The 27,228-nt window shown below is 38.3% G+C and overlaps 1 protein-coding gene across 1 annotated transcript in view; it reads left to right on the top strand.

Annotated features, from left to right (window-relative positions):
• Positions 1 to 332: 332 nt before the first annotated feature.
• Positions 333 to 27,228, top strand: part of LOC139686897 (collagen alpha-2(IV) chain-like) — a 138,380-nt gene continuing 111,484 nt past the window's right edge. Inside the window, exon 1 of the mRNA XM_071583972.1 lies at positions 333 to 548. Coding sequence (XP_071440073.1) covers positions 513 to 548 — 36 coding nt within the window. The 5' untranslated portion in view covers positions 333 to 512. The remainder of the gene's footprint in view (positions 549 to 27,228) is intronic.

Consider the following 27,228-nt stretch of genomic DNA (forward strand, 5'->3'; position numbering starts at 1 on the left):
TCCGAGAGCCAATCCGAGAGATCTCCCTGCGCGTGCTGCAACGAGGAGACCTCATGGAAGGAGTTGGGTGGTGGCGGCGGCGGAGGAGTTGTAGGAGTGAGGGAGGAGGAGGTGAGGTGTCGGGGGAGTGAGGGTCTTCCGATGATGGTAGGGGAAGTGGCTTAGCGGTGTGCCAAAGGTGGAGGTCCCCTGTCTGTCTATATAAGCAGCGGTGGTGCGATCATCTTCTTTATTTCGCGCAGGACTTCACATCCGGGTGCTGGCTCGTCCGCAGCACCCTCTATCCCTTCCTACTGTACATATAGCACGCTCACCTCCCTGCGTCTGGGGAGGTTCCGCTCGAGTCTGTGAAGCAAAAATTCTTGTCCTTACGTGTAGCTTATTTCTCACTGGGATGTGTTGAGTAGACTTTCTTCAAAGACTGTTCTCAATACGACGAATCGAAGAGGGGGAGGAGGTGAGGATTTACGAGTGAAGAGTGGCCGACGGCACCCGAAGGCCGCCGTCTAGCCATGGGGAGGATTCAGCTGCTCTCGGCCATATGCGTGGTAAGTTAATTTCTTCATTCTCTTTTGGTGTAGGTGCAGGCCTGTGAATTTTACTGTGTTTTTGGAAGAGACATTTGATGCGATATCGATTCGCGACGTGCGCCAAGATTTTTGTGCTACATTTTGTGCAACTGGACTTCAATTTTTAGATATTTTCCACGTACTGTGGTTAATCCTGTGATAAAATAGATAATTCATGAGAAATTTTAATTTTTGCGGAATGGAAAAAATACCAATGCAATTTCGAAAATTTACTTCTTTAAATGAGAAATTTGGGAATTTTTAAACCGCATTTTCAACTCAAACATAAAATTAATGGTGCAATTTGTTGTTTTTTGCATGCGAAATTAAACATTATTTCTTCAAAACTGTTCCAAATTTAGCCGGTGATTGCGGAAAAATGCCCTGCATATTTTTTTTATTGATTATTTCAATCGAAAACTGCATTACGTACTGTTTAATTTATTTATTAATTCCTTTCTAAATATGGTACGGCTACGAGGTACTGTGCAATAGACTATCGGTATCTAGCAATGTCTATCTAAAAGTATATAGTAATGAATAAAAATTTTCTAACACTTTCCAATAACCATATATGTTTAACTATGGGGTCTTAGGTTAAATTGTATGTTCAAGGCTACTACATGAAATATATCTAGGGTATTCTCTAAGCTTGGCAGAAAAATAATTGCGTGTATTTCAAGAAATGGGCCTGAAAAGGAATTTTAATTAATTATAACAGTTACTATTTTCGTCATAATATATGCTGGATGATGAATGAAAAATGTCTATAAAATTTGCGAAAACTGTGAATGCAAACACTACATGATGCACTAACTTACATACTTAGAGTACTGCGATCCGAATAAACACGTTTGAAGGGCACCGCTTCGTGCAGCGCTGATTTAGACAGCACTCCTCCTCAGAACATTGCATGAGAATCGAATGAGAGGCGTTCGTTAGCACGACACAGATATCCATCCCCTCATGCCCTCTCTCTCGAGAAATCAGGCAGACGGACACAGTGCGTGACTAACGGTCCATCCCCATTTCACGTTGCAATCCCACCTTTCGCCACACGCATCCATTTCTCCCCTCCACACCCACATAACCGTCTCTCTCTTACGCAAATTAATATAGGCGTTATTCAATTGTCAACGGATCGTCTGCCTAAGGCCCCCCCGTGCTCATCTTCATCTCTTCGTCACGTAGAATTACTCTCACCCGCTGTCTATGCATCCCAACCCGCTCGTCCGCCCCGAGCGGAGTCTTCGAAAGGGAAAGGAGTTCCCAGATCCCGCTCATCTACCACACGCGTTCGCACCGTTTCTACACTGAGCCTGTCGTCCTCCTTCGGTCGCCCCCCCCCAAATCTTTCCCCCACCGCCGCGGAGATGCATCGGGTTAAGAAACGCCTCGCGTGGCCGAAAAAGCCGCGAAGGACGTCTCCCATCGGGCGCCCCCTTACCTTTTTCCCACTACCACCCCTCACACTCAGCCCCCTACCTCAGATTCGTTCCGCTTGGTGATTCCAGCGGACGATGCGTGGACTAAGCGCGTTTTCCAAGGGAACCAGAGGGCAGTCAGCCGCGGCATCGGGAGGGTCTCCCGTGACGTGGGCGCGTTTTTGATCGTGCCAACTAACCATCCTCCTAGTCCCTAATGCCCCGGGATAACTTAGGGGCAAGGCGTTGAGCTCACAATGCTGGCGTGAAGTCAATCACTCGCGCAGCCCGAGAAACTGAATAAATAATTTGCAAATAGCTTTATCTTTTAGAAAAAAATGTCAGATAGTTACAACTTTGCACCCTATCTGGAATCAGAGTATTACATTATAAGGGCTATATATTATTAGAGTATGCATTATAGTATATAGAGTATTACATTATAAGGGTATAATATAAGAGTATTATAAATTACATGGGATACTATTCTGGATCAAACTTCTATTTTGTTTGGCACGGAGCAGTAAATATGGGTAACTACTGGATACATACGAATGTGCACTCATCTTGACTGCCCAAGTGTTATTTATATTGAATTAATAAATGCCACCGACAATTACCAAAACCAACATTGTAGATATCAAACTTATTTTGGACGGAATACCACTCCTCTAAGCCCTAAATGTGATTCCTAAAACATCCAATTCTGCATTTACATAAATCAGGAAGTGATGTGAAAAAAGGTGGCAAAACACTCTTCCGATATTATCTGATAGAGCGGGCCCATTTTTAACATAAGATTTTACTTGGTCAATCCAAGTTGTATAGTTTCCATGAAAACAAAAACAAGGTAGAAACCATTTCAATTCTTAATTTTCTCTTTCACCTCTTATTCCAGCACAGGTAAGAAAGTCTCGTTCACACAAATTCAAAAATTCGAGAGGAGGGCGATCTGTTTTTTTTGTTTCGAAGTTCGATTGGAAAACTTGTATATTTTGAGTGCGAGGTTTCGAGTATTTTATGCCCTTAATATTCTGTGTCTCGCAGTTGATCTGTGTTACAAAGAAGTTCTTAAAGAGGTATTTCTAAAGAGAACTTCTGCAGGCATTAAATTTAATTAAACCCGACAAAAAGATTCTGTAGCCATCTCAATATAAATTCTTAACGAGCTAACCCGAGGCCACCGAAACTCCGTGAAAATACTCCCCATCACATTTAAAACCAGAACCTTCGGAGAGCCAATTGAGTAACGATCTCGTTAGGGGAAAAACTGAGCCTATAGGAAAGCCACCCAAGAAATCGGTCTTTTTTTTCAAAGATCTGAACCACTTCTCCAAGCTTGGTAGATAAATTATTTACCAAACGAGAGAAGATGAGGAGCAAGGTTCTCTTTTATTTAATGGCCCACCGCCCAGCAACAAGCGGGCGTTCGCGATACTACGACCGGACACTTCTCAGCGTGAGTGCTCCATGGTGTCGTCTTCGCTTTTCTCTTCCTCTTTCCCTCCAGCTCACCTTTCTTTTCTGCCCATTTCCCATCCCCCTCCCTCCATCAACCCTAACCCCACCACCGCCCTTCTCATCTTTCCATTCTTTTCCCCTTCCCTTTCCATTTTCATTTCTCCATGTCTCCGCAAGCCTTCACCCACGCGGATGGTCAGTCGGGATTACTACCTTATATGCCCACAAAGCTAGACCCATAGGGGAACATTTTACTAGTGGAGGCAAACAAAGAATACACAGAGGTGTTACATGATATCATCTGGGCACACAATCACTTATGATCTGGAACCATTAATAGAAAGAGTTGCGCTTTAAAAGTGCTCTCCTAAGGTGAGGTCGATTACCTCGCCTGCTGGAAGTAGCAGGTCGAACTTCGTTTCCTAATGCGTCTGATGAAAAGTGAAGAGATCGGCAGATAAAAGGATAGGTAGTTTTAAGGGCTACTGAAAAATATTACTTGGATATTTTTCAACAGAATCCGGTGAGATTTAGTGGAAGTTTGTCATTATGAGAAAAACAAATTTGGATTTGTGCCTGAAGATGGTTCGATGAACTGAAACGCGTTTTACGTTGAAAATAAATCTGTGGAATAGTGCAAACTTTATTTTCTCATGCCTTGAATAAAAAACCCATAATGATACAATTATAATTTAGGTTTGATCAAATTTCACGGATTTATAATTTTTTATAACAGATCAAAAAAAAACAAAATTTTCGCACTTTGAATCCACTAAAACTTTTGGGTCGAAAATGACATTCATGCATCTATGTAAACAGTCTTCGTGATATCTAACCATTGCCTAAGTGCTCTACTATTTTCTTTCTTTGGTGATGCTTAAATTTTTAAAATATGTTTTTACCATGCAATTTCATATTAAACATTAAGTATTTTAAATTGCACATGTGTACTCTGTGTAGAGTGCACGATTTAATATACGCATCTATGTAAATTAATTCAGCTATTGGGACTTAAACAAATACCTATTATCTTTAACATCAGCGGATGATTAGATAATTCATAATTTCATCCAGAAAATATATTTAGCAAAGTGCATCCAAATTATTATTCATCTCGATTTGGTATTTGAATATATAGTCTTACAATGGAATTATCAAGACCCTATCTGCGTTATCCCAAACAAAATCAATAGTGAAAATGGTTGACAAATATCCCCTTAAAACTTGCACCAGTAATCTCTTTCGTCTAATCGCTCGCTCTCATCCTGGTACTCACAAATGTATTCAAGTATTTATAACAACTAACTTTCAAATTTACTGCCGAATAACTTGAAAAGAGGCATACCTCAGGAGAAGATGTCTCAAGTCGGAAAGAAATTATTTGTTTTATCTTCTTATAATCACGCACCTCATCGGAATATATCGTTGGTGAACGAAAGTGGACTTTGACCGGCCACACCTGTCCTTTTTGCCAACGACATCCTTCGCTGGAGGGAAGGGAACTTTATCGGTAAAATACGATTGCTCGCCGGTTGAATGCTAAATCTTTTAACGACTGAAGAGCTCCTTGCAAATCGGGAGTGTCTGACAGCCACCTCACGACAATAAAGCCGGAGCCAGGCATCTTACTAAAGTTATCGATGCCACAAATAAAGGTAACAGATAGTAACGCACGAAAATGAAACCAGATCCACCGATATCGAGGATCTCGTCGATGCTGTAAATAACGAAAAAGCTGGGGGAAATTTTCAAAGAATTCTGGAGCCACCACTGGATAAAATTGAAAGGACATCTTTTAAATTAAAATTTTCTTTAAATCATAATAAATAGCCATATTTATCTTTCGAGGACTTAGGAGTCAAAATACTTTATCCAAATAACCACGCGAACATTAATGGATACCATTCCTTGGTAGGCACTTTCATAAATACTAAATCAGCACACAGACGAATGATATTAATCTACTTCTGGGAAAATATGAAGAAAAAAAAGCTTACCTGATGTGTTCTTCTTCGGCGCTCACTACGGCTGTGTACAAATTGATGTGGAGGAAAATGTGCACACCAAAGTGATGTAAAGTAGACAAAATGTAGTAAATTTACCAAACATTACCATAGTCTTTTAACGGAAATGCAGTTTCAATTGTTTATTTCATTGTAATAGTATGGTTTTTACCGTTAATTTATGCATACATTTTTCTCTCGATATTTTCCTTTTGAGTATATATCAATTTGATTATTTAAATAACCACAAAACCCATCAATGGTTAAATTTGAACAATTATATTTAAACCTTCTACTCATACATTATTGTTCCATAACAGTTTCTATATGTTGCTCGGTTTTGCATACCAGTATTCCTGTTGCTCGTCATTTTCTAAGAAGAAAACGTGGGCGATTTTTCAATCCTTGCGAATATTTTCTGAGCTCTTACGACTGCACATGACTCAACATTCTCCTTACATTTGATGGCAACTATCCACCATTGCGTGCACGCACTAGGTAGCAGATGCGTACCTTCTGAGCTGCTATCATTATATGCACTCAGAGAATCACTTAAAATGGTATGCAGCGATGCAAAAGGGACTAATGGGTATGACTCCATTAAGTCCGATTTTAATCAAAGAGGCGGGTGCGGTTTTATCGAAAAAGTCATCTCTCGCATGACTACGAACAAAATTTACAGATTCTAATTGACGTTACGGTGGGGATGAGGGAGTGGGGTTATGTGAACCCCGGTGAAGATGCCACCCGGGTTGGGGGGCAAAGAGAAGGCCGAGGAGGGAAGAAACCAAGCGCGGTGGAGAAGAACGAGCGGAAGATCCCGGCAGGTGAATGAAACAGTGAGCGAACAAATAAAAAGTGGAGAAGCAACCCCTTTCAGCCGTCCACCGCATCGTTTTCTCGCCTTTTCGCTTTCAGATTTACCGGACCGCAACTCGTCCAACCGGAATTTCTATTCCCCGATCACCCAGAGTTCATTCTCATCCTGGCGCCCACTCACCCACCCGACCACTCCTAAGCATCCTCCTCAACTCCACCCTTATATACGGACTATGTCACCATTCCAACCCTCTTTTCTTTCCACAACATGAAACCCCTCAACCTGTCACCCATGTTGCCGCCTCAAGCTCCTCCCTACACTTATCCTCCCCATTCTCTCTCGTACAAATGATTTCCCAAATATTCTGCTGTTACCCGCCTCGTCCATTGCATGTTCTCCTCAAATAGCCCATCACTATTTATTTCTGAGCACACTTCCAAATTTTTTCCAGCTCTTTTCTTGCAATTATAATTTATATTTTTTTCCTTTTTTACCCATATTATTTTATTTGAAACTTGATATTCCATTCAAATAAGCTGCGAAAACATCAAAATTAGCCTCGCTGAATTGTCCTGGCGTCTCTTGACACAAGAGTTATAAGTAGAAATGACCTTGAAACGCGTAAGTGAATAATGTCGTAGAGAGTGAAGTATTCTCATTATTGACACCATTGTTCTACCGATATTTATCTTTTTTTGATTTATTTATTACAACCGCTCCTTATTTCGATTTGATGTCCACTAATATCGCACTTCTTTTGTGAATATAAAATCATATCTAATTCTTATGCATCGTGGAAGTGGTCGTCTAAAACGTATTTATTATTCAATTAATAGGAACGGCCGTGTTCACAAATAACTCAAGTGAAATATATTAGGTTGTTTCCCTATAAAATCTAATTTCTCCATATTTTTCGAGAAATTGCAATTATTCCAAGAGATTCACTTTTCCTAAAAAGTATTTACATACATTTATAGAGCATACTGATACGCTTCCTGACTAGATTTAAGTCTCCTTGCTCTCCTTCACTTTGATGCTTACTTGGGCTTATGTTGACCATACAATCAGGGTATATTAGTACGAAGTGCGCACAACTTCCTGCAGCGAGAAACCGAGTTTGATATAGGACGGGAAGCAGTAGCTACAATGCAAACATAAAATATGTTCGCATATACATGTACGCAGATAGCAGTTCCCCACTTCGTAAACCTGGGGCAGGGATGAACGGACAACCTTGTAAAATATTCAAAAAGACGTTTTGGATGGAATTTCTGAATTTTCTCACATTTGCAGTAACCATCTAAAGAATCATAAATAAAAGCTGATCAAGGTTCACATCGCTCTCTTTGGAGTCATATCTCCACTAACCAAGACCAATAATTGAAAACACGATTCCATTACAATCATAATATTATTTAAGCCCCTCTATTGAAAGGCTTGAAGGGACTGCATGTTTCATGCTAACATTCTGCGGAAAATGCAATTTCCCATGAGTAATATTTATTCAAAACGGAACTTGCGGCGTCCTTTTTTATGTAAAACATTATTTATAGGTGATATTTATAATTCCCCGTAATATTTGCTCGTTATAATAATTATCCATTCTCTCAAAATTTTTGAAATAATTTTGCCTCCGCTAAAGATAGGGTCGCACTTTGGAACACCATGTTAATTTTTTGCTCAAATGAAACCTTTCATCACACCAGGCAGGTATTCGCTACTCAATGCCAAGGAAATCTCTGAAAGAAAGACCTTTCACAGGCGTCTCTTTTCTCTTGTCAGTTAACTCATTCTTCCCATTCTCGGAAAAGGCGGTGATGATGTCCGTGTTTGCTCAAATCAAGAAGGGGCCGTCTTTTTCTTTCCTCAAGGTCGCTTTACGAAAACCAATGATGGACATTCATCGACGGCTGCCGCACCGAGATTCTCTTGGCTTTGCATCAGATGCCCTTGGCCGACGTCTCGAAATCATGACATGATCCTCTAATGAGCCCTCAGATCTCGGGTCTAATCCGGCAAAAACGAGCATTAGAATGTGTTGTGTGACGATTACCTCCATGCCTGTGTCTTATTTGCAATTTTTTTTAATTTACGAAAAATTGAATGCTTCATTGTACAAAAATTGTCTATCTAAATGAATCTATCACCCCTTAATAACTAGAAAGTTTTTCTTTTTCAATTTTCTTCACTATTTGTAACTAAGAAAATAACAAATATCTACAACCCATCGCCGTTAGAATGCCTTTGCTATGTTTTCCATCAATTATACTTGCCCCCGCTTTATTTACTCCTTCAAGAAAATTCAATACCAAACGCCGAAATATTGTCATTTCATATCTAAATGACTTGCTACACCCAGCTGTAGGTAATCCCCGTGAATTGAGGTAGAGATTGAGGGCGATGAATAAAAACAGGATATGCATAGCAAAAGTAAGGATTTTTAGCATTAAATAATTACCTTTTTATTGCAAGGTTGCATGCTACTTGCAGTGGTTTATTTAAACGTAACGCAAATAAAATAATCCATATGCCATATATAGTATGTAGGGCAAAAAAGACCTAGGTTACAATCAAGTCAAGTTTAATCAAAGGTTCCCAATTGGTTTTTATTAAACATTTTCTTCTCCCTTTTGGAGCAAGTAATGTGTTGCAAAAAATGCCTGAAACTATATTTTTAAAAGTATTTCCACTCCAAAAGCCAATAGTTTATCATTAACCGCATCTCACTCATCAAAATGTCTTTTTCGGCGTTTTCTTTACATTATACCTGCCTAACCGTACAATCTCATACACTGTTGCAGTTATGTAGCAACAGGAAGTGAAGTGACTTATTATTTTGCAAATTATCGTCCGTCCCATCTTGAGTTCCATTGACCATTGAAAAAGGCGCCTACTTCTATGGAGTTACGTCCCTTGACTGTTGATAGCCTATATTTCGGTTCTGTTATGAGGCAATTGAAGCGTTAGGGATCATGTTTGTTTTTCATAGTGCGGGTACGACCATTGGTTATAAAAATGATGTTTATCCATATAGAATTGAAATATTATCCCCACATCGTTTAAAGTTGTGTATTTTTGATTGATCAAACATTTTTTTCCTTTTCATGCTGGATTTAAATGGAAATAAATCCGCCCACTGAATATTAAATAGTTTTAACAAAAACTAGGAAAAAACTATTCTCACATTGATGGAACTCACGCAGTATTAACTATTTCTAGGACGAGAATACTCTTGACTACAGTAACGTGAACTTAAAATTTGATTTTTTTCTTACAAAATTTAATCACAATTTAATCTCAATCTAAATCGATTATTTTTTATAGAACCTATTAGGTGACACACTGTAAATAAATGACAACTAAGCACAGTACATACGAGTAATCATACTATCTAATACTCTCATGCATAAAATCATGATAATTTTTAATTAATATTTTAAAATCTCGTAAATACCAAAATTTAATATTGCGGCGGCTAATATTGCGGCGTTACCTATAGGTTAGTTATTGGCTTTGGAGCATGTAACTTCAAATCAAGGCATTTATTTTGGCCACCGGATAAACGATTCGGCAAATAATTTGAATGAAATGCAGAAAGAGTTTCCTTCATGCAGCTCTAGTTAGAGTCTCAAAATTATTTTTTGCATAATAGCCTATATCAACATCTAATTCTACTTTAAAGACTTTCAATTTTCTTTTGAAATATTATTAACTTAATTTCATGATTAGACAGTTTAAGTCCCTAGCTGTCGGAAACATAATGCATTGAATATTCAGCTAAATAAATTAAATATGGCTTGCGTAAAAATATATTTCAGAGTTAAAGGCACTAGACACACAAGTGATTATGCATACATATAAGCAGTCCTCTTAAATTTAGGGGTTGAAATTATCATTTAGGGAGCAAAGCAACGAATATCGACCAATTGAGTCGTAAATTGTATTCCCCAGCTATTAAAAAGGTTTTAATCACACCTCAAGTATGTCTTACTTTTTTATACAATGAATTTTATGAGTGGTGTTAATGGAAATGGAGTGAAATAATCAAACCCGTTGAAGTGCAGACAATCTGGTATAAACTTCAAATGACGAACTAGAGGTTTGATGGCTCACAATTAAACTGCCGAAGTCTGTCCACGTAAAAACCAACGGTTTACCCTTAAATTATCCAACATTATTACGAATTTAAATTCATGCACTTTAAGGACAAACCACTCGAGATAGTGATACTGGATTTATAGAATTAGTGAATATGAACAATAGCTGTTTTAGTATATTCGAAAACGGATTGACCAATTTATGGGTTCCTCTGTAGAATTCCGAGCACCGAAATATTCCAGTTTATTTTCAATTCTTAGTTCACATTTACAGCGAGAATTTAATTGGCAAGGATCTTATTTCTCAAATACCTTCCGAGATTTTTTTTGTGACATAACCTTTAACATGTGAGCTGCTGCAAAGCTGTTCCGTTTTTGTATGAATTACGACAGGACTATAATTTCTCATACAATTTTTCCATAAAACAACAGAGGAAATAGAAAAACCTATATGAAGAAAATTGAAGCGCGGGTGTATACTGAATACGAGTAAGAGATATCTCAGGAAAATTTGTTTGAGGGGATGCGAATGCCAGCGGAACATTCGGCGAAAATAGCTAGGGCAAATACCGTAATTTACGCCCACGCAAAAAAAGGAGTGCACAATTTTTGCTTTGCAAAGCGAAATATCGAGTGTTCTGTCATTGTGGATGGAGGAGCGTCAGGTTGTAATCCTCACGGTTCAGCATTAAATTCCGACATAACAATGTTGTTAATAAAATCGAATTTGTAACTCGTAGGCGGTCTGTTCTCGCTTGAATGAAACCGATAAAATGTTGACCACATAGTTCCGATTCCCAAAATTACAATTCTAGGAATGCAGTGTGATAGCGTGGATTAGTATTGCTGGTTTACTATGTAGAAACACAGTTACTTCGATGAGACCATGCAAACGGTTAATTTCTCTTTATTCTATGAATAGTAACAACTTTATACCCAGCCGCCACGTTGATATCAAATTTAAGTAAAGTTATCCCAATATTATTTCTTCGCTGCATACAAGTAGTATATGTGTGCTTAATGCACAAAGATTTTAAATAAGTTTTAGCGCACAGCTATTAAAAATTAAATATCCTGAGTGTTTACGAGATGTTTTTTAAAAATAAATATAGACATATATCCCACCTATTACAGGGTGCGGCATATTAACTTCCTTTTTTGAAGGGATTTTGCTTTTGAAAAAAGGAAGTTGTGTTACCGCACCCTGAAAAATAAAAGCGAATTAGGTATCATTTCTTATGAATTCCCATTCAGTTTAAATGACGAAAATATTTTTAAACGACAACGGTTTTATAAGAGACAACAATATTTGAAATTCCGATACATTACAAAACGAATTATTTTTGTACAAGCAAAAATAATTGCTTTAAATTAGTATCCAATTTATATTTGAAAGTATGGAATATTAGAATAAAATAATTTTTTTACGAGAGCGGCTCTTTTCTAATAATTGCTAGGTGTGATGAGTAAAAATAAAATGTTACTGATAGAGATAGCAATTTACTATCGACATTAACTAGTCTTAAAATTTATATTGCATTACATTATACCTTGCAATCCACCGCTGGGGTGTGTGACAGGGGCGATTACACACCAGACTACTTTTGATCGAAAGTACTATTTCTCTTTGCGCGGTCGGACAACCTTATTCTAATCTCTTAGTGTTCGTGGGAAAATAGTATCTCAAATATATTTGTTCTACAATTAATCTCTCTCATTGCATTCACATAATCTCTCCTACCCTATCTCTCCTATGAGGCCTAACCAGTAAAAGGTAGTGAGTGAGGGTATCGTTTAAGTATTTGATCGAGACTACACTTACCATTTCAGTATTCCTGATGTAGTAGGCGCTCGGGAGGGAATTACTCTTGTATCCCAAATATTCATTACATCACACTTTTTTAAGTTTAATCCTAATTACCAAGTGTCTTGCCATTGTTGTATTGTGTGTCACACCAATTGTTTTGCAATGAGGCCATCTGCTAATGAAACTTCAATCCTGAGGACCACGCTTATCTCTGTAAATCACTGCATCGTCGGTAGAAAGACGTGTCTTACGGAGTTAATCTCATAAACTTAAGGATGAAATAAAAGAGGCCCGAAAACTCTTTTCTGAGGAAAACCAGAATTGATTTCAGCTGTATTAGACCTGACACTATCTATAACCACTCCTTGTACCCGAACATTCAAAAAGTCTCACCCAGCTCAGGGTGCTTTAATCTACACCATAGGATTCTAGCTTTATGAATGGTTTAATCTGAATTTTTTTGTTTAAAGCTTTTTAACAATCTAGAAAAACCGCGTCCAATGGAGCATTGGAATATCCCTAACTAACACTGATTTACCGAGCAGCATTGACATTAGACACGTAAAAACGATTTTCTGGATAGTTTAAACGCTGATAATCTCTCCTCCCTTATTTATATATATCAACATTTATCCTTTTTACTGTCTTTAACGAGAACATTTTATTAATACTATTTTTTCGAGGAGTTATAGAAATCACAGAAGACACACAATGGAAACCATAGGTGACAGATTATTTATGAAAACATTGACAAATTCATCCATGGAAACTCCCTATTCACCATATAGTGTTTACTGCCTTGCCACTACATCCTAACGGATAGCAAAGGTGCCATCACTGAAGGAACTGCAAAATCGTCTAGCTTAATTATTAAGAGTCAATGATTCATTCCTGCATGAGGACGCAAATAAATATTTTTCTTCCTCTTCGGCTGACCGTGTGGGAAATTTGCACTTTCCTTGGACCACTCTACACCCACACTAGTTTCTGCCATACCTCTGATGACTGGGAAATGTGGCTCCGGCGTGAGGGTCCAAAAAGCGATGCGTTCATGGCATGGATGCAGGTGAATCACACAGCTGCGAAAGCGAAGCGAAAATGACGAATTGCCGCTTTCCGATCGCCGAGTCCCCTCCTGCTCTTCCGGAGCATCCTGTTCTACAAGTTTTCTTATTGCGCTGCGAAAGAGTTTACAAAGCCTCGAGCTAATACCTACCAGATGAAGCCGAGCTGCGTTACGCAAAAGAAGATTCATCGAAGGGAGAAAGTTCAAGGTCGGAATATGTAGACACGATGATGAAACGGTGCGAAGGAATTTTGTGCTGAAGTTTGAGGCGAGAAGAGGTATAACGTCAGTGCGTTCTCCTGCTTTATCAAAAGCGTTTAGTTCAATTAACTAGGAGATGTAAGGGCCGATAAGTATTTTGAATGAATATTTAACAGGATACTTATCTTCCACAGTCGTTGTCGACCAAAGAGAGGAAAAAAAATTACGGCTCGTCTTCTTTCCTCGCTTGTTCGATGCTCATGCCAGCTCATTTTTTTCGCGACGAAGTGCACGCCGCGTGATAAAACATCAACAAAAATTTATTTCAGGAGCTTGAAAGACTGGTCTTATAATTTAGATCTGCGTAAATTTAAATTTACCGGTATAATTTGGAGAAATTTATGCGGTTTTTTGATTTTTTTAAACTCGTTATCTCTTAAAGCTTTGAATTATTAGACTCTCGATCACATGAATAAATGCATAGAATGCAGGAGGAACACCGGAAGCCAATTGAAAGCAAACAATCCATCAATACGTTTTAATCGTTTTCATTAAAAATACCCGAAAATTTGCTCAGGCATGAGACTTAAATCTTTTCTGCTGATTACGATAACCGTGAGAGGGCTTTAAAAGTTATTTCACGGTGCGCCAAGAGTCCTCTGGCCATTAACCAATCTGTTTTACCGTAAGCACCATCAAAAAAATGATAAATTAAATTCATTCGTGCTGAAAATAATAGTGAAGTATTACCTGTTTTAGCTTGATAACATACTACCTTGATCAAAAATTTCCCGGAATTTATTCAGAAAATTAAAAATACAAGTTTATTCATCTAAATCTATATTGTCCCCTTCAAAGTAATCCCCATCGACTGCAACACACTTATGCCAGCGCTTGATCCAATCCTCGAAACATTTTTTATATTCGGTTTTCGGTATGTCCATCAGTGCTTCCTGCGATTTTTCCATTACTTCCTCTCGGCTGCTAAAACGCGTTCCCCGTAATGGTTTTTTAACTCGATTGAACAGAAAGAAGTCACAGGGAGCCAAATCAGGTGAATTCGGTGGCTGTTGGATGGTATTTGTTGCATTTTTCGTCAAAAAATTACGAATAATGATAGCACTGTGCGACGGTGCGTTATCATGGTGCAAAATCCACGAGTTTTCTGCCCACATTTCTGGTCTCTTTCGGCGAATTGCTTCACGCAAACGTCTCATAACGCCCAAATAATACTCTTTGTTTACTGTCTGGCCTTCTGGCAAAAATTCATGATGCACTACACCGTTGTAATCCATGAAAACCGTCAGCATTGCCTTCTTTTTTGACTGAAAACGACGTGGTTGTTTTGGTCTCGGCTCATTTGGTAAACGCCATTCACTTGCCTGATGTCTGGATTGCGTGTCGTACTCATAAACCCACGTCTCGTCTCCAGTAATGATCCTTTTGATGAATGTGGGATCGGATTCAGCCTCGCAAATCATGTCTTTTGCGACGTCAACACGGTCTCTCTTTTGCATGAAATTGAGGTCTTTTGGCACCAACTTTGCTGCTACACGACGGAAACCCAAATCATTAACCACAATGTCTTAGGCGGATCCATAGGCAATTTTCAAGTCCTCCGCTATTTCTCTGATGGTTAATTTGCGGTTATTGACCAACATTTCTTTTACTTTATCAATTTTTTCACCGACTTTCGATGTCGATGGTCTGCCACTGCGTTCATCATCTTCGATTGACTCACGACCACTTCTGAACCGCTCGTGCCACTGGTAAACGACCGTTTTTTTTAGAGAATCGTTGCCGAAACACTTTTCCAACATTTCCAACGTCCGTGCGCCACTAAATCCGTTTTTTACGCAAAATTTAATACAAGTTCGTTGTTGCAAATTTAAATCCATTTCTGAAATTGTAAAAAATCGCCAACACACACAGAGATAGATGTACTCTTGGCTACGTAACTTTTGCAAATGTCAAGTTATGACACTAAGATTTAAAGGGAATATCAACAACAGATGTACCAATTTAACAAAAAAAACAGAACTCAAATCGGAACGATGGGAGCGCCACACGGTGGTTATTCCGGGAACTTTTTGATCGAGGTAGTATTGAAATGTTCAAGCACTTCAATAAAACGCCCATAAAATTGCGTGTACTTTCGTTAAACGAATTCAAACTCTTTCTATGGAAAGATTAAAATTGGCAGTTTGCAGTTTATAAATGACTCTGAAAGAAAGAATTAGAATAGTTTTAAAAAGGAGTGCACGTGAATTTTTATTATGATTTTGATTTTGATTTTCCCATGACGAACAAACATTAGGTCTCGTTGAGTCGAATTTGCGATGATCAATATGTGAACCGGAATCAAACAGTTCTGCAAATTCCATGTGCCCACGGTGTTTTTATGCAGCCGATTGACAGGACGAGACAAATATTTGAATATTTTTACATATGCCCGTAATTTCAATCAAATCCCTTCCTTTGATTGGTGAAACGGCTGTCGAATCATTTGCCAGTTTGCATGAAAATGCCCTATTACAAAGAGATTGCATGAGTGTATCCACTGGTAAAGCACGCATCCATCTACTTACAGAATCTTACTGGAAAATACCATGCAGTTCACAAAAATTTTCGAATTCAAATTGATGACCTCTCATCCATGTAGAAAATATGCTATACATGCATATATCAGAAAGAGTGAATACCAATGAGTATTGGAAACTCTACTGGTAACCCAGTAGGTAGGTTCTTAACGAAGTCGTGAAGCATGTTCAACCTTCTCTCGAAATTATAAGCTACCAATGTGCTGTATAGGGGAATCTAAATTGACGTACATGTACATACTTGTAGTAATGATATTCAGAATTTCAAAAGCTACCCCATAGGATTACGCCAAAATCAACGCGAACGTTGTCCCACAATTTATTCTCTTCCGTAGGGGTAGTTACCCTATTCATGGAATAGTTCTGTAGCCGATATATAAGAGGCAGTCGTAGGTTTAGGGGAGGCGTACGACAGCTGAGGTCATTGATGCCATTAGGGATGAATGAGAAGGGAAGAAGGATGTAGAGAAACCCGGCGTCGGCATTAGCCTACTGTTATCAAAAGACGCCAAGAAGTGAGTAGTTTAACGAGGGTCCCGTCTAATGGACAGCGTTCTCCCTCAAAATGATCTCCACAAAGCACCTCAAGTAAGGATCGGGTTACCACTGAAAATGATCTGCTGTCTCCAGTATACGAACTGGGTCTCTCTGGGTGGGAAGCCAGTACGCTAGCCACCGCAACATCTCAATCCTCCTCGGTATATAAAAATCTCCGAGAAGTTGTTTTTCATAATCACATTAAAAATTTTCAAATAATTCAAAATATTCCAACATGTATCCGCTCGTTCCTATCTTGCGGTAAATACAATTTCAGTTCCTTTCTGAAAGGTATTGTTTAAGTAACAACTTTCAGAGTGAAGTTCAGTTGAGGAACCCATTGTAAACACATTAGCTCATAATGATGCCCAAAAATTGCTTCAAAAGTAAATATTTCCCGTTTTGAAGATGAAGCGGGCTAGTAAGGAATCGATTTCTTCATCTGCTCTGCGCAAGAGCATGGAATAACCAAATAGAAAAAAGACTCTATTGCATTGAACTCACTTCCCTGCTCCTAAAAGACAGCTGGTGTTGCGTGTGGATGGATGGCCTTACTTCCATTGGAGGATCTCTTCCCGCGGTCCAAACCCGATTGATTGTTAGTCGTCACGAAGCTTGCAACTGAGGGCGGACTCCATCCTCGCCAGAACCAAAGTCTCTCCCGTCATCACTGATGACAAGGCCACACCTTTGCCTTTAAATTTCTTTGTGTTAGATATCGAGACGACCAATATTTTCAAAAATGTTACCACTTCATTGTCATTTATCTCCCTTTTCACGGGCGTAGCTCAAATGAGTCGGCGTTTCTTACGGACCAGTTATCTATGACTCTTACCGTGAAGGACTGAAAGGTCAAGTTATAAAGCGCAGACTTGACCAAGCGTGTAATAGAGTAAATAATTGATGTCAAAGAAGGAAAATCTTGATATCGGCAGTCGTCATCAATAACAAAGTAGAATATGTTGTATTAACATAGGGTCAATAATAGAATAGCTTGTATTAACATTTCGCCTTGGTCTGTAAGTAAGTTTGATTCTCCCTGCCGATGCCGAAGGCTGGCGCCTAAAATTAAGTTGCAACCATTTTGCACAGTTTTCATGCAGAAAATTGAAATCTGTGCTAAATTTCCATGCGAAGCAGAGCATTGTAATAAAAATAGTGATGAATTACTTGACTTGAATTGCGGGTAAACAATGTTGAATACAAATTGATTAATTAATTGAACCAGTACGGATTTACTTAAATAATATATGCGTGAATATAGTCCAAAGTTAGATCAAATGGTGACTTCGATTAAAAATAAAGAGCTTCTTTAAATATTGAAGAACGCACGTACGTGTTACTTTATTTACTCGTGCTAATAACTTCAATGCTGTTACTGCTTCCTATAGTTTTACTCAGCTCTAGTTCAGATACTAATGCGAGATTAAAATTGGAAAAGAGTATGAAACATAAAAATGAGTTTTTTATACAAATATAGAATGCCAGATATTGACCTTAATAAAATTTTCACAGGTCAGATTCTATCCGACGAATTAATACGGAAGCAAAAATCCCTTCTGAGGGGTCCTTCAGCTACCCTTCGGAAAATCTCTCTTTCTTTCAATTCTCAAATTTTATTAAATAACATGTGATCACCACGCTTCGGGAAAATAAGCCTCTCATCATTTTCGACCCCAACTGTCAGCTTCCCGAGTCTACACTTCCATCAGACCACGGAACAGAAAGAAAAATGAAATTGTGAAGGAGGCGAGGCGCCCGAGTGGAAGAATTAGGCGGTAGGCTATCGCGAGGTGATCATTGGGAAGAGAAAGCCAAACTGGCTGGAACGAAGTGATGCAGAGGGCATCATTTGGAGAGGCCTATGATAATTGGTGCGTGTTTTGCGGTGAGGGGGTGATCTGTGGAAAGGAATGCGCAGAGAAGCGAAGGCTCTCTCCGAACATAAGGAGAGGAGGCGGCGGCGATCCGTCAGTCTGATGGGAGTAGGTGAAGGTTGAAAGTCTTCGAAGGCCTGACGCGGAATAATGGGATTTTTCTCCCGGAATGGGCGGCAGGGGTGAGCGGCGACCGTCGGAGAAGGGGCCGCGCGATTAAATAAACCACGCTGCTGTGTCCCACCCCATCAACCTAGTGGTTTCATTTCGGTCGAATAGTTAAACATCCGAAGAATGACAGGGAACGGGGTCTGGATTGAAATGATCCCTTGCTGTCCTCTGTGTATCTACGTCTTTTTCGCACCCGTTGAATCGCAGGCCGATCCAAGGACGCGATCGCGATCTGCGTTCTGTACAAAAGGGGACCATTCTTGTTGGTTGTTTACTCACAAAGGCTAAATGCCGTCCAGCGAAGTCAGGATAAAATTTCCGCAGTTGCATGGAAAGTTTCAAACGAAGTCAATGGATTTGAGTCCTTCATGAAAGATTTGATCGCCTTTTTGCTTTTTCTTTCGGTGTTAGGCAAAAGCACATGACAGTAAGAACTTGCGTCACTTTCGTATCGTTACAGGAATCGGCTAGAGCGAAATACTCGGTTTCCCTTGAATGCCATGTAGAAATGAAGTAGATAGAAAGACAGTTTTAAGCCTTTGAATTTGTGTCAGGAATAAGGGAGTATTAGCGGTTTGCTGTAGTCTCGGACAAGGATCTGTAGTTCATGTAATCTGACGCTGCGTCATAGTAAAAGTGACATAAAAATCAAAGAACACCTTCACTAATTCCGTATAATCCGAAAAGGCTTTCTCTTCTAAGCGATACCGCACTTATTCCATAATCTCTTCAAGCTCCTTTACTTTGTTGCTTAATTTCGTCTTTAGTTATAATCATTTTCCCCTATAGTCTTTATTCCTCTTTCTCCTTCCACTACGTTCCCAGAGAATTTATCATTTTCTCTCTGATTATCACTCCAAGTCTGAAATGAATTCCAGCAGTTTATTAAGTTTATTCATCTTTCTCATTTAACTACGTTCCCAGAGAATTAATGATTTTCTCTCTGCTTATCACTCCGATTTTATTTCTTATTTCAAAGCTTTTTCTCTAGCACTCTTCTTCTACCCTTTTAATTCCACATCTCAGTCTCCGAAGTCTCTGCTTCACATCTCTGCTGCAAGTCTCTGTCCCGTTTCAAAACCATTCTCACTGTCCTAATTGTCAATTGAACTAAACATTTTTCGATAGAGATGGTAATATGTTGTCCAAAGCATGCATTCGCTGTTTCTTTGATCTGAACACCAGTAATACAACTTCTCATCTCTTAAACTTTCCTCGTCTGGGATTTTCTCATCTCATAACAATAACTAGGAATAATAATACTAACCTAGTCATTTTATCTGGAAAAAGATGATAACATAGGGAAAAACTGGTCAAAATAAAAGGTCAAATTTAATTATATTTTCGGGACTTGAGATTAAAATATATTTTCACGGAGGGCATTACCCTAATTTCGATTATTGATGTGTACGAATTTTACCGATATATTTAGAAATATAATGATAACTTAATGAATTTCCTCATGGAAATTCTTTGCAATATAACGCATAATTTGTCGTATATCAGATGTTGCATATAGGGTATAATTTACGCACAATTCAAAAGATTAAGTGAGTAGTACACAATTTTCGATTTGAAGACTTGGAAAAATGGATACTTGAAAATGGTAGGGTAGCTTAAAAGATGTACCAAATTCCTGATCCCAGGAATTATGGACCTCTCGCAAATGACACAATGTCATTTTTTTAATGCATACATATATTTTCATCCTAAAATTCTAGAGGTGAAACCACCGCCGTCGATAAAAATTCCATCACCCTGCCTACCACCCATTTCTAGTCTTCTTTAGTTTTCTAAAAGGACATTGGTTTAATTTCTTTTCGTCCCTGCGTGGAATTAATAATATCAAAAACCTTCGAACACGGCCAATTATCGAGGGCTTACGTGACCGAGAGATTCTAGCAGCAGATTAAAACTCAAGGCGCGCAAGTGCGAGTAACGCATCCAGCAGGTGTCATCATTCTAAATAAGGAATTGCCTTAAGCTGTGACGAAGGATGTTGGGAACTTCTTTGCCGGATCACGATGTGTGCACAGGGAATAACGCTTTCCCATTGGTTGTTTGACTGCTTATGGCTTGTGTGCTTGAACCATGCCATCCGCTAGAGATTCCCTCTTCGCTGAGAGGATCCGAAAATGGTGGTAGGATGACGTCATTACCAGGATGCCCTCAAACCCTTAACCCACGCGAAGTGAGCTCAAGGTCGGGGTAAAATTTGGGTCCTCCATCGGTGGTCAGTGGGAAATGTACGATTATATTAGGAGGGTATTTCTTATAAGAGATACCTTACCAGAAGTTAAATACGGGTGCAAGTGCAAAGCCCTAAGCCGAGACAGAGATTCGTTGTTTGACGGATAATCTTGAATTCCAAAATCACCTCGGGCAACAATCCGAAAATCTTCTGTTCTAAAAGAAGCTTGGTTCGTCATTGAAGCACAGACTCCAATGTACGTATCTTCGCAAGCAAGCAAATATACGTCAGATGCTTAATTTTTCTTCTCTTTTTTACAATTTTTTTATTAATCTTTCTCCCATAAACCGACTCATAGCAAAACAAAATAGGGAATTGGTGTCGAAGTATCTCCTACTGTTTAATTTAAATTCACACAATTGTGAGAGAAATTTGATTCACATAAAAGAGTTACTTCAAAGGATTTTTTTTCGTTTGTAAGAAAAAGATATTGAAAAACTCATGGCGTGCTTAAAATTTTATAATCCTTATTGAGATGAATAATAATTGACCATTTATACTGGGACGGGCAACATTTAATTTTGATATTATATAGATAGGATCATGTGGCTTAAGACTTATTATTAACTTATATCAAATTAAAACCTAAACGGTTAATTTATTTTATTATTCTAATACGTAGGAATATAGCGTTATAGAAGAAATTCATTTAAATTAGCGCGCTGAAATGGCTGAAATTAGTTATACTAGTCGAAACACAGTGGAAGCCGTGCGTACATTTTCTGCAAATACTAATCGACGATATAACAGACCTTGGGTAAATTAAGTTCGACTAACCTTTAGGTAAAACCCTCAAATATTATGTTTTGAATTTTATGCATTAATATGCACACAATTGTTGAATGTGGCATTTTTATGACAAACGACACTGGTGAGAACTCTTTTGAAGGTTCATTTGTGGTAATGGAATACTGGGTTAACTGCGTTTCATGGACACCCAATTACTTACGCAACGACCCATTGCCACGTTTGGCATCTGATAACAAAGCTAATAAAAATACAATGAAGGCACGAGAATTCAGTCCGTCATAAATGCTTGAGAACAGATTCTTGTATAAACTACCACTCATCACAAACTATAATTTTACTGGGCGCATGGCATAATTTAACTGTACAATGAAACTACTAAGAAACAATTTACGTAATTATACAACATTAATGCTATCGATTTGGACTCAAGAAGAGAAGAATAAGTAAAGAAAAAGAATTAATGGAAAAAACATCGATTTAGCAAGACACAGTCGCACAATTTATTGACATAATAATCAAAATACTCGCACATTCCACAGTGTAATGGGATAGCTTAAATAAGCTAAAATAAGAGTCCTGTGCATAGGTTAAATGTTCGAGTTTATCAGGAGCTTCTAACTTAGCAAATGATTATTTCAGGAATCACCTTCTATTATCATGAACTTTGAATAAGTAGGAAATTGATCGTCACATACTTTTTTATTTCAGAAGCACTTGAAATTTCATGGAATAATCGAGTATTTTCAATAGAACGAAATCTCTTTTTTTTCGCCATGTGGATGTCGTGGGATGGTGTCCACGGAAAAACTCTTGACAATTCTATGGGTAAACGATGATGAATTTGTCTTTGAATCCTCGGCAAGATGGAGTTATTATCTATCCAAAATTCTATCATCAATCACTTAAGGTTTTCGGAACATTTCGAAACGTTAAGCGACCAACTAAAGTCCAATCAACGGGGAACGCCGGCGACGTTGACGTGCATACATGCCTTTCGTTCCGCCTGGATCCGTGTGGTCACAGATGTCTAGTGTCTGAATAGCTCCCATGATGAAAATAAATTATTTGGGCTCGGCCTATAGCATGCATGCGGGACTCGTCCGCCGACGCAATTCCTCTGCGGGGAGATTGAGAGGGTGTCCAAGCCACGGGGAGCGCTCCTGAGTCAAAGAAGAAGATTCCACCGGCTGCACATAATACGATATATAGTATGTCCGAAGTCTCCCCCGTCGATTGCGCAAGTGGCGCCGATCTGATTGTTAGATACAGGAATGGACCCGAGCCGCGGAGCACCACGACCGTCCAACGTGACGTCACCGACGCCGCCGTCCACTCGCCTTCACCTTGATTCCGGCTCTTTAATGATTCCACTTTCACCTTTCTCTTCCCTCCCCCCTATAGCAGCCTTCCCTCCGACAGCTTCTCCGGCGCTCATGGCCTAACCTTGATTCTCCGAAGCCAGAGTTCCAGCTCGGATGAACGCCCACCTACCTCATTGCGTTTTCTTCTTCCTATCACCGCACGAGACTAACTCACTTCAGACAGAGAATTTGGTAGAGCGGATAGGGAGACAACTTAAGCGATGAATACTTAGTTCGCGGTAGTAAGTAGAACTATGATTCTCAGTATCCAACAGTTCAATGAGTGGGTTTACCAATTGTGCGAACAAATGTCATGAATACCCTTGGCAGTAACAGAATTACGAAAAATACCCCAATATTATGTAAGGAGTATAAATTTCACAATATATTTTACAATAGCGACCATTATTTTGCTAACATCTCACGTCACATTCGTTTTACATACTTACATTTACGCGATATGAGTAGGAATGCCCATGCCTTAAGCATGGCGGTCATTGTTGAAAAAATATGTAGGCAAGATTTAATACAAATTAAGTATTGATTGGATGTTTTTCATTGTGTTTTGTTTTTTAATAGAGGAATGGAAACAGTTGACGTTTTATACTATTTCACTTGTAAGCACCAAATAAATACGAAACTACAAACACATTGTGATCTGGAAGATAGAACAGTGATTTTTAAAATAATTTTCCTGAACTGCACACGCCTCTGACCGACATTTTAATCCATTTTCAAGCAATACAGAACCGAATTTTCCCGTTATGTTATTCATTCCCCTTTGTTCTTGCTGTTGACTTTTCCCCGCCCTGGCGAAATGTGCTATTGTGTCGTCTTTAGTGGCCAATCAACATAAACGGCCGATGTATACAGAAGGGTCTCATAATCCTCTTACAAAACGTAATGTTGACAAAGGATTGCCACCGTGTTACAAAGATAATCTGTTAAAGGACACATTGCTATCACTGAACTGACTGTGGGACGTACCATCAAACGTGAGTATAACTTGACAAGAAACGCATCGCAATGATATCCTGTCGCTCAAATTTAGTTTCGTGCCTCGCTTCGTGTTGGCAGGAAGAGAGAAAGCAAATTAACGGGGTTTGTGGTGGAAGTTAACCCAGACTTAAAATATACCTCGGCTTGTCATGCACGAATCACAGGTTAGCGTAAAAATGTTTTCTCCCGGTAATCCTATTCAAAAATAACCCATGATGAAATCGCTATGGGCGAGAAAGTGTTTCCTCGCTCTCACTCGTTCCTTAATAACCCGCGTTGTATGGTATCAAAATATTCCTCGGGATAATAAGTTTCAAAACTGAAGAGTAACGTCGACATTTTCGGAAAATGTATCCGAACTAGTAGGAGGACTGAATATGTTTTGGGCATTGAATAAAGTAGTTGGACTCAAATATAATATGACACTGCAAATGCTTTGGAATATTGTAGAATTGAGCAAAAATTAGCCAAATATTAGAGAGGATTAATGAGCACTGGGAAAAAAAGGAGAATTATGTAGCTTAAAATTTGTGTGAGTACATATGGTGCTTCGGATTCTACTGATACGCCATTCTACCTGTCTCTTTAATTTAATTACCGCACATTTTTTCGACGTTCCTAAAGTCAATTTGATAGTTAACTGTTTAACTATTCCTGACAAAATGAAAAAAAAACAAAAATAATCTATAATTTAACATAATTATTAAAAAAAAGTTACTCAAGTGGTCTTATTTAATTGGAGAGTATTAGATATCATGGAGTAAAATGTTAGATATTTACTATAACGACTTTGACGGGATAAATACGTTAACTTTCACTCGCCGATAGGGTTAACGTGCTACTCTATACGTGTATAGAGAGGTATAGGCGTATACCCTGAGGGGTATAGGCGTCACTAGATAAATAATTTTATGGGAGGCCACTAATAGCATGATCTTACAATAATTACATGAATTAAATTATAGTTCTCAACACTATAAGATGGATAGGTATTTCCGCTTTCTCTGCCCCGACTTAAGACTTAAGATTTGAGACTTAAGATTTGTTTTGCAGTAATTGCCTCAAGAAACAGTAATACCACTGTACGATATTTCTGTAATATTCCTCTAGCAGAGTATTAAACGATAGAATGATAACGGAAGGTTAACGTCTCTACTCAAGCCAAAAGCAAAAAGACAGTTTTAGTGTCCCCTGATAGTCTTGTAATGAACTATGGACATAAAGAGACTATAAAATGCGTTTCAATGAAGAGTCTGATGGAACTCTTCTCTCTGTTCTTCCTTCATATCCTAGTTCCAAGCCCATTGGCTCTGCATGGTGGACGTTTTAGTGTTTAATACAAGAAATCGGTTGACTTTATATTGGCGTTAGCGGAAACTGATCGATATGAGAAAGATTTGTTTTTGTATAACATTGTATACATTTGTATGAATTGTATAAAATTTGAGCGGAAAACATTTATGTAACAATTTCATATCATCGATACGAATTATTCTCACGCTAAAGAAACAATTATATAATTCTGTTCAATTATATGTGATTTACTTGAAGTTGAATTCCTTTGGTTCTTCCAATGGAAATACAGGAACTGTACTCAACGTGCCCACAAAATGATTAAGCTTGATGCAAATTACATAAATTTAAAAACTAACACCTAATCTTGCTTTAGGTTTCAATATTTTGATTGAATTTAGTGCGTTAATAATATAACTTAGCCAAAAATAACTTTATTCAATTAGAGATCGCGTGATAACATATTTAAAGTTCAATATTTCAATACGATCAAGAAAAATAATCGACAAATAATTTTAAAAGGTTATGAAAGAATCATTGATTTAATTTTATTGAAATATTCGGCTCTATGCATTGACATGGATTGGGATAAAATGAAAATAAAGCACGGTTTGATCGTTAAATAAAACCGTTATAGAAAAGAAAGCTTGATGAAATAATCGCAGGATCGTAGTTCATCATTTTGGGAAGACCTGAATGAAATCGGCTTCTGAGTGACTTGAATTTCTGCTAGGGACCAAAAAGGATGACAAACTCGAAGATTAATAAGAGACGAGCCAAAACTGGAAGAAAAATGCCATTGCTTCTTACAGCTTTCGGTTAACTACCTTCTCACCTATCAAAGGATTGTGTAATATTTCTCATTTTAATGGAATAATGACTACCATTAAATAACGAGGACGTCATACTTTTTTACAGTTGGAAATGGAGTACCACTCACTCCTTCATTAAATCTCACGTGGCCTTCCATAAAAACATGTCTAGTCAGTCGTTTCACACCAACTCTCCCACATATGAAAGTTTCCCATCAAATTACCCTTAAGTGACTCTCAATGAGAATGGCCGAATTAAAATATTAACGAATCACCAAGGAATTTCGAGAATTGATATTCAAGCAAAATTAAAATTTTCATCAACTATTTACGGGTGAAATTGATCACACGTTGCCAACTTTACTTCTAATTGGTTCATTTTAATTGCCCTAAGAGAGCGATATTACTACTTTTCCCCCTTCTTGCATCATATAACTATTTTTTAATGATCGTATAATTCTAGATCAAGTAATGCGTGGGCAGTTCAAACCCTGCCTACCATTAAAGGTCCCTTCAGATCTCCCCAATGAACAACATAGGCAACGCGTTTATGAATATCGTATCTAATTCAATGGTTCAAACGTCTGCTCCAACACCACATGAACGATTGAGGACATGACATTATTAAAGGTATTAACCTTTTGCTATTAATTATTATTTATACTATTACTCGTATTTTTACAATATTAACTGCTTCTCTTACATGTAAAAGCTTTATGCAATACTTACAATTATAGAGAAATAAGATTAATTATTTTGAACAGTTTGGAAAATTTACCCTAAAATACATTGATTGAAAATACCATGGGTTTCTTTTTTTTACTTTTGAGTAGCTGCTGGTGTCTCCGCTCGATAAATAAGCTCGTCTGAAGTCTCATGCCGAATTCCAAACCGACTTCACGAGTTCTTATGATATAGGCAGAGTCTCTAACTCAGTGCAAAGTAAATAACTCTTTACGTTGATAGTATATAACTGGTTTCTCTAGATCCACGGAGATGGTTAAATGAAAATTGAAAGACCAAATTTATGAAACATCATGCGTGTAGCTCTCAATTAGAGTTAGGATTCCTACTCCAATAAACAAATATGGATATTAAATGATGTCACAGTTGAGAGCAGAAATAAGTT

The sequence above is a fragment of the Hetaerina americana genome, unplaced genomic scaffold (assembly GCF_022747635.1).
Source record: "Hetaerina americana unplaced genomic scaffold, ioHetAmer1.1.p SCAF_15, whole genome shotgun sequence".
Classification (NCBI taxonomy): domain Eukaryota; kingdom Metazoa; phylum Arthropoda; class Insecta; order Odonata; family Calopterygidae; genus Hetaerina; species Hetaerina americana.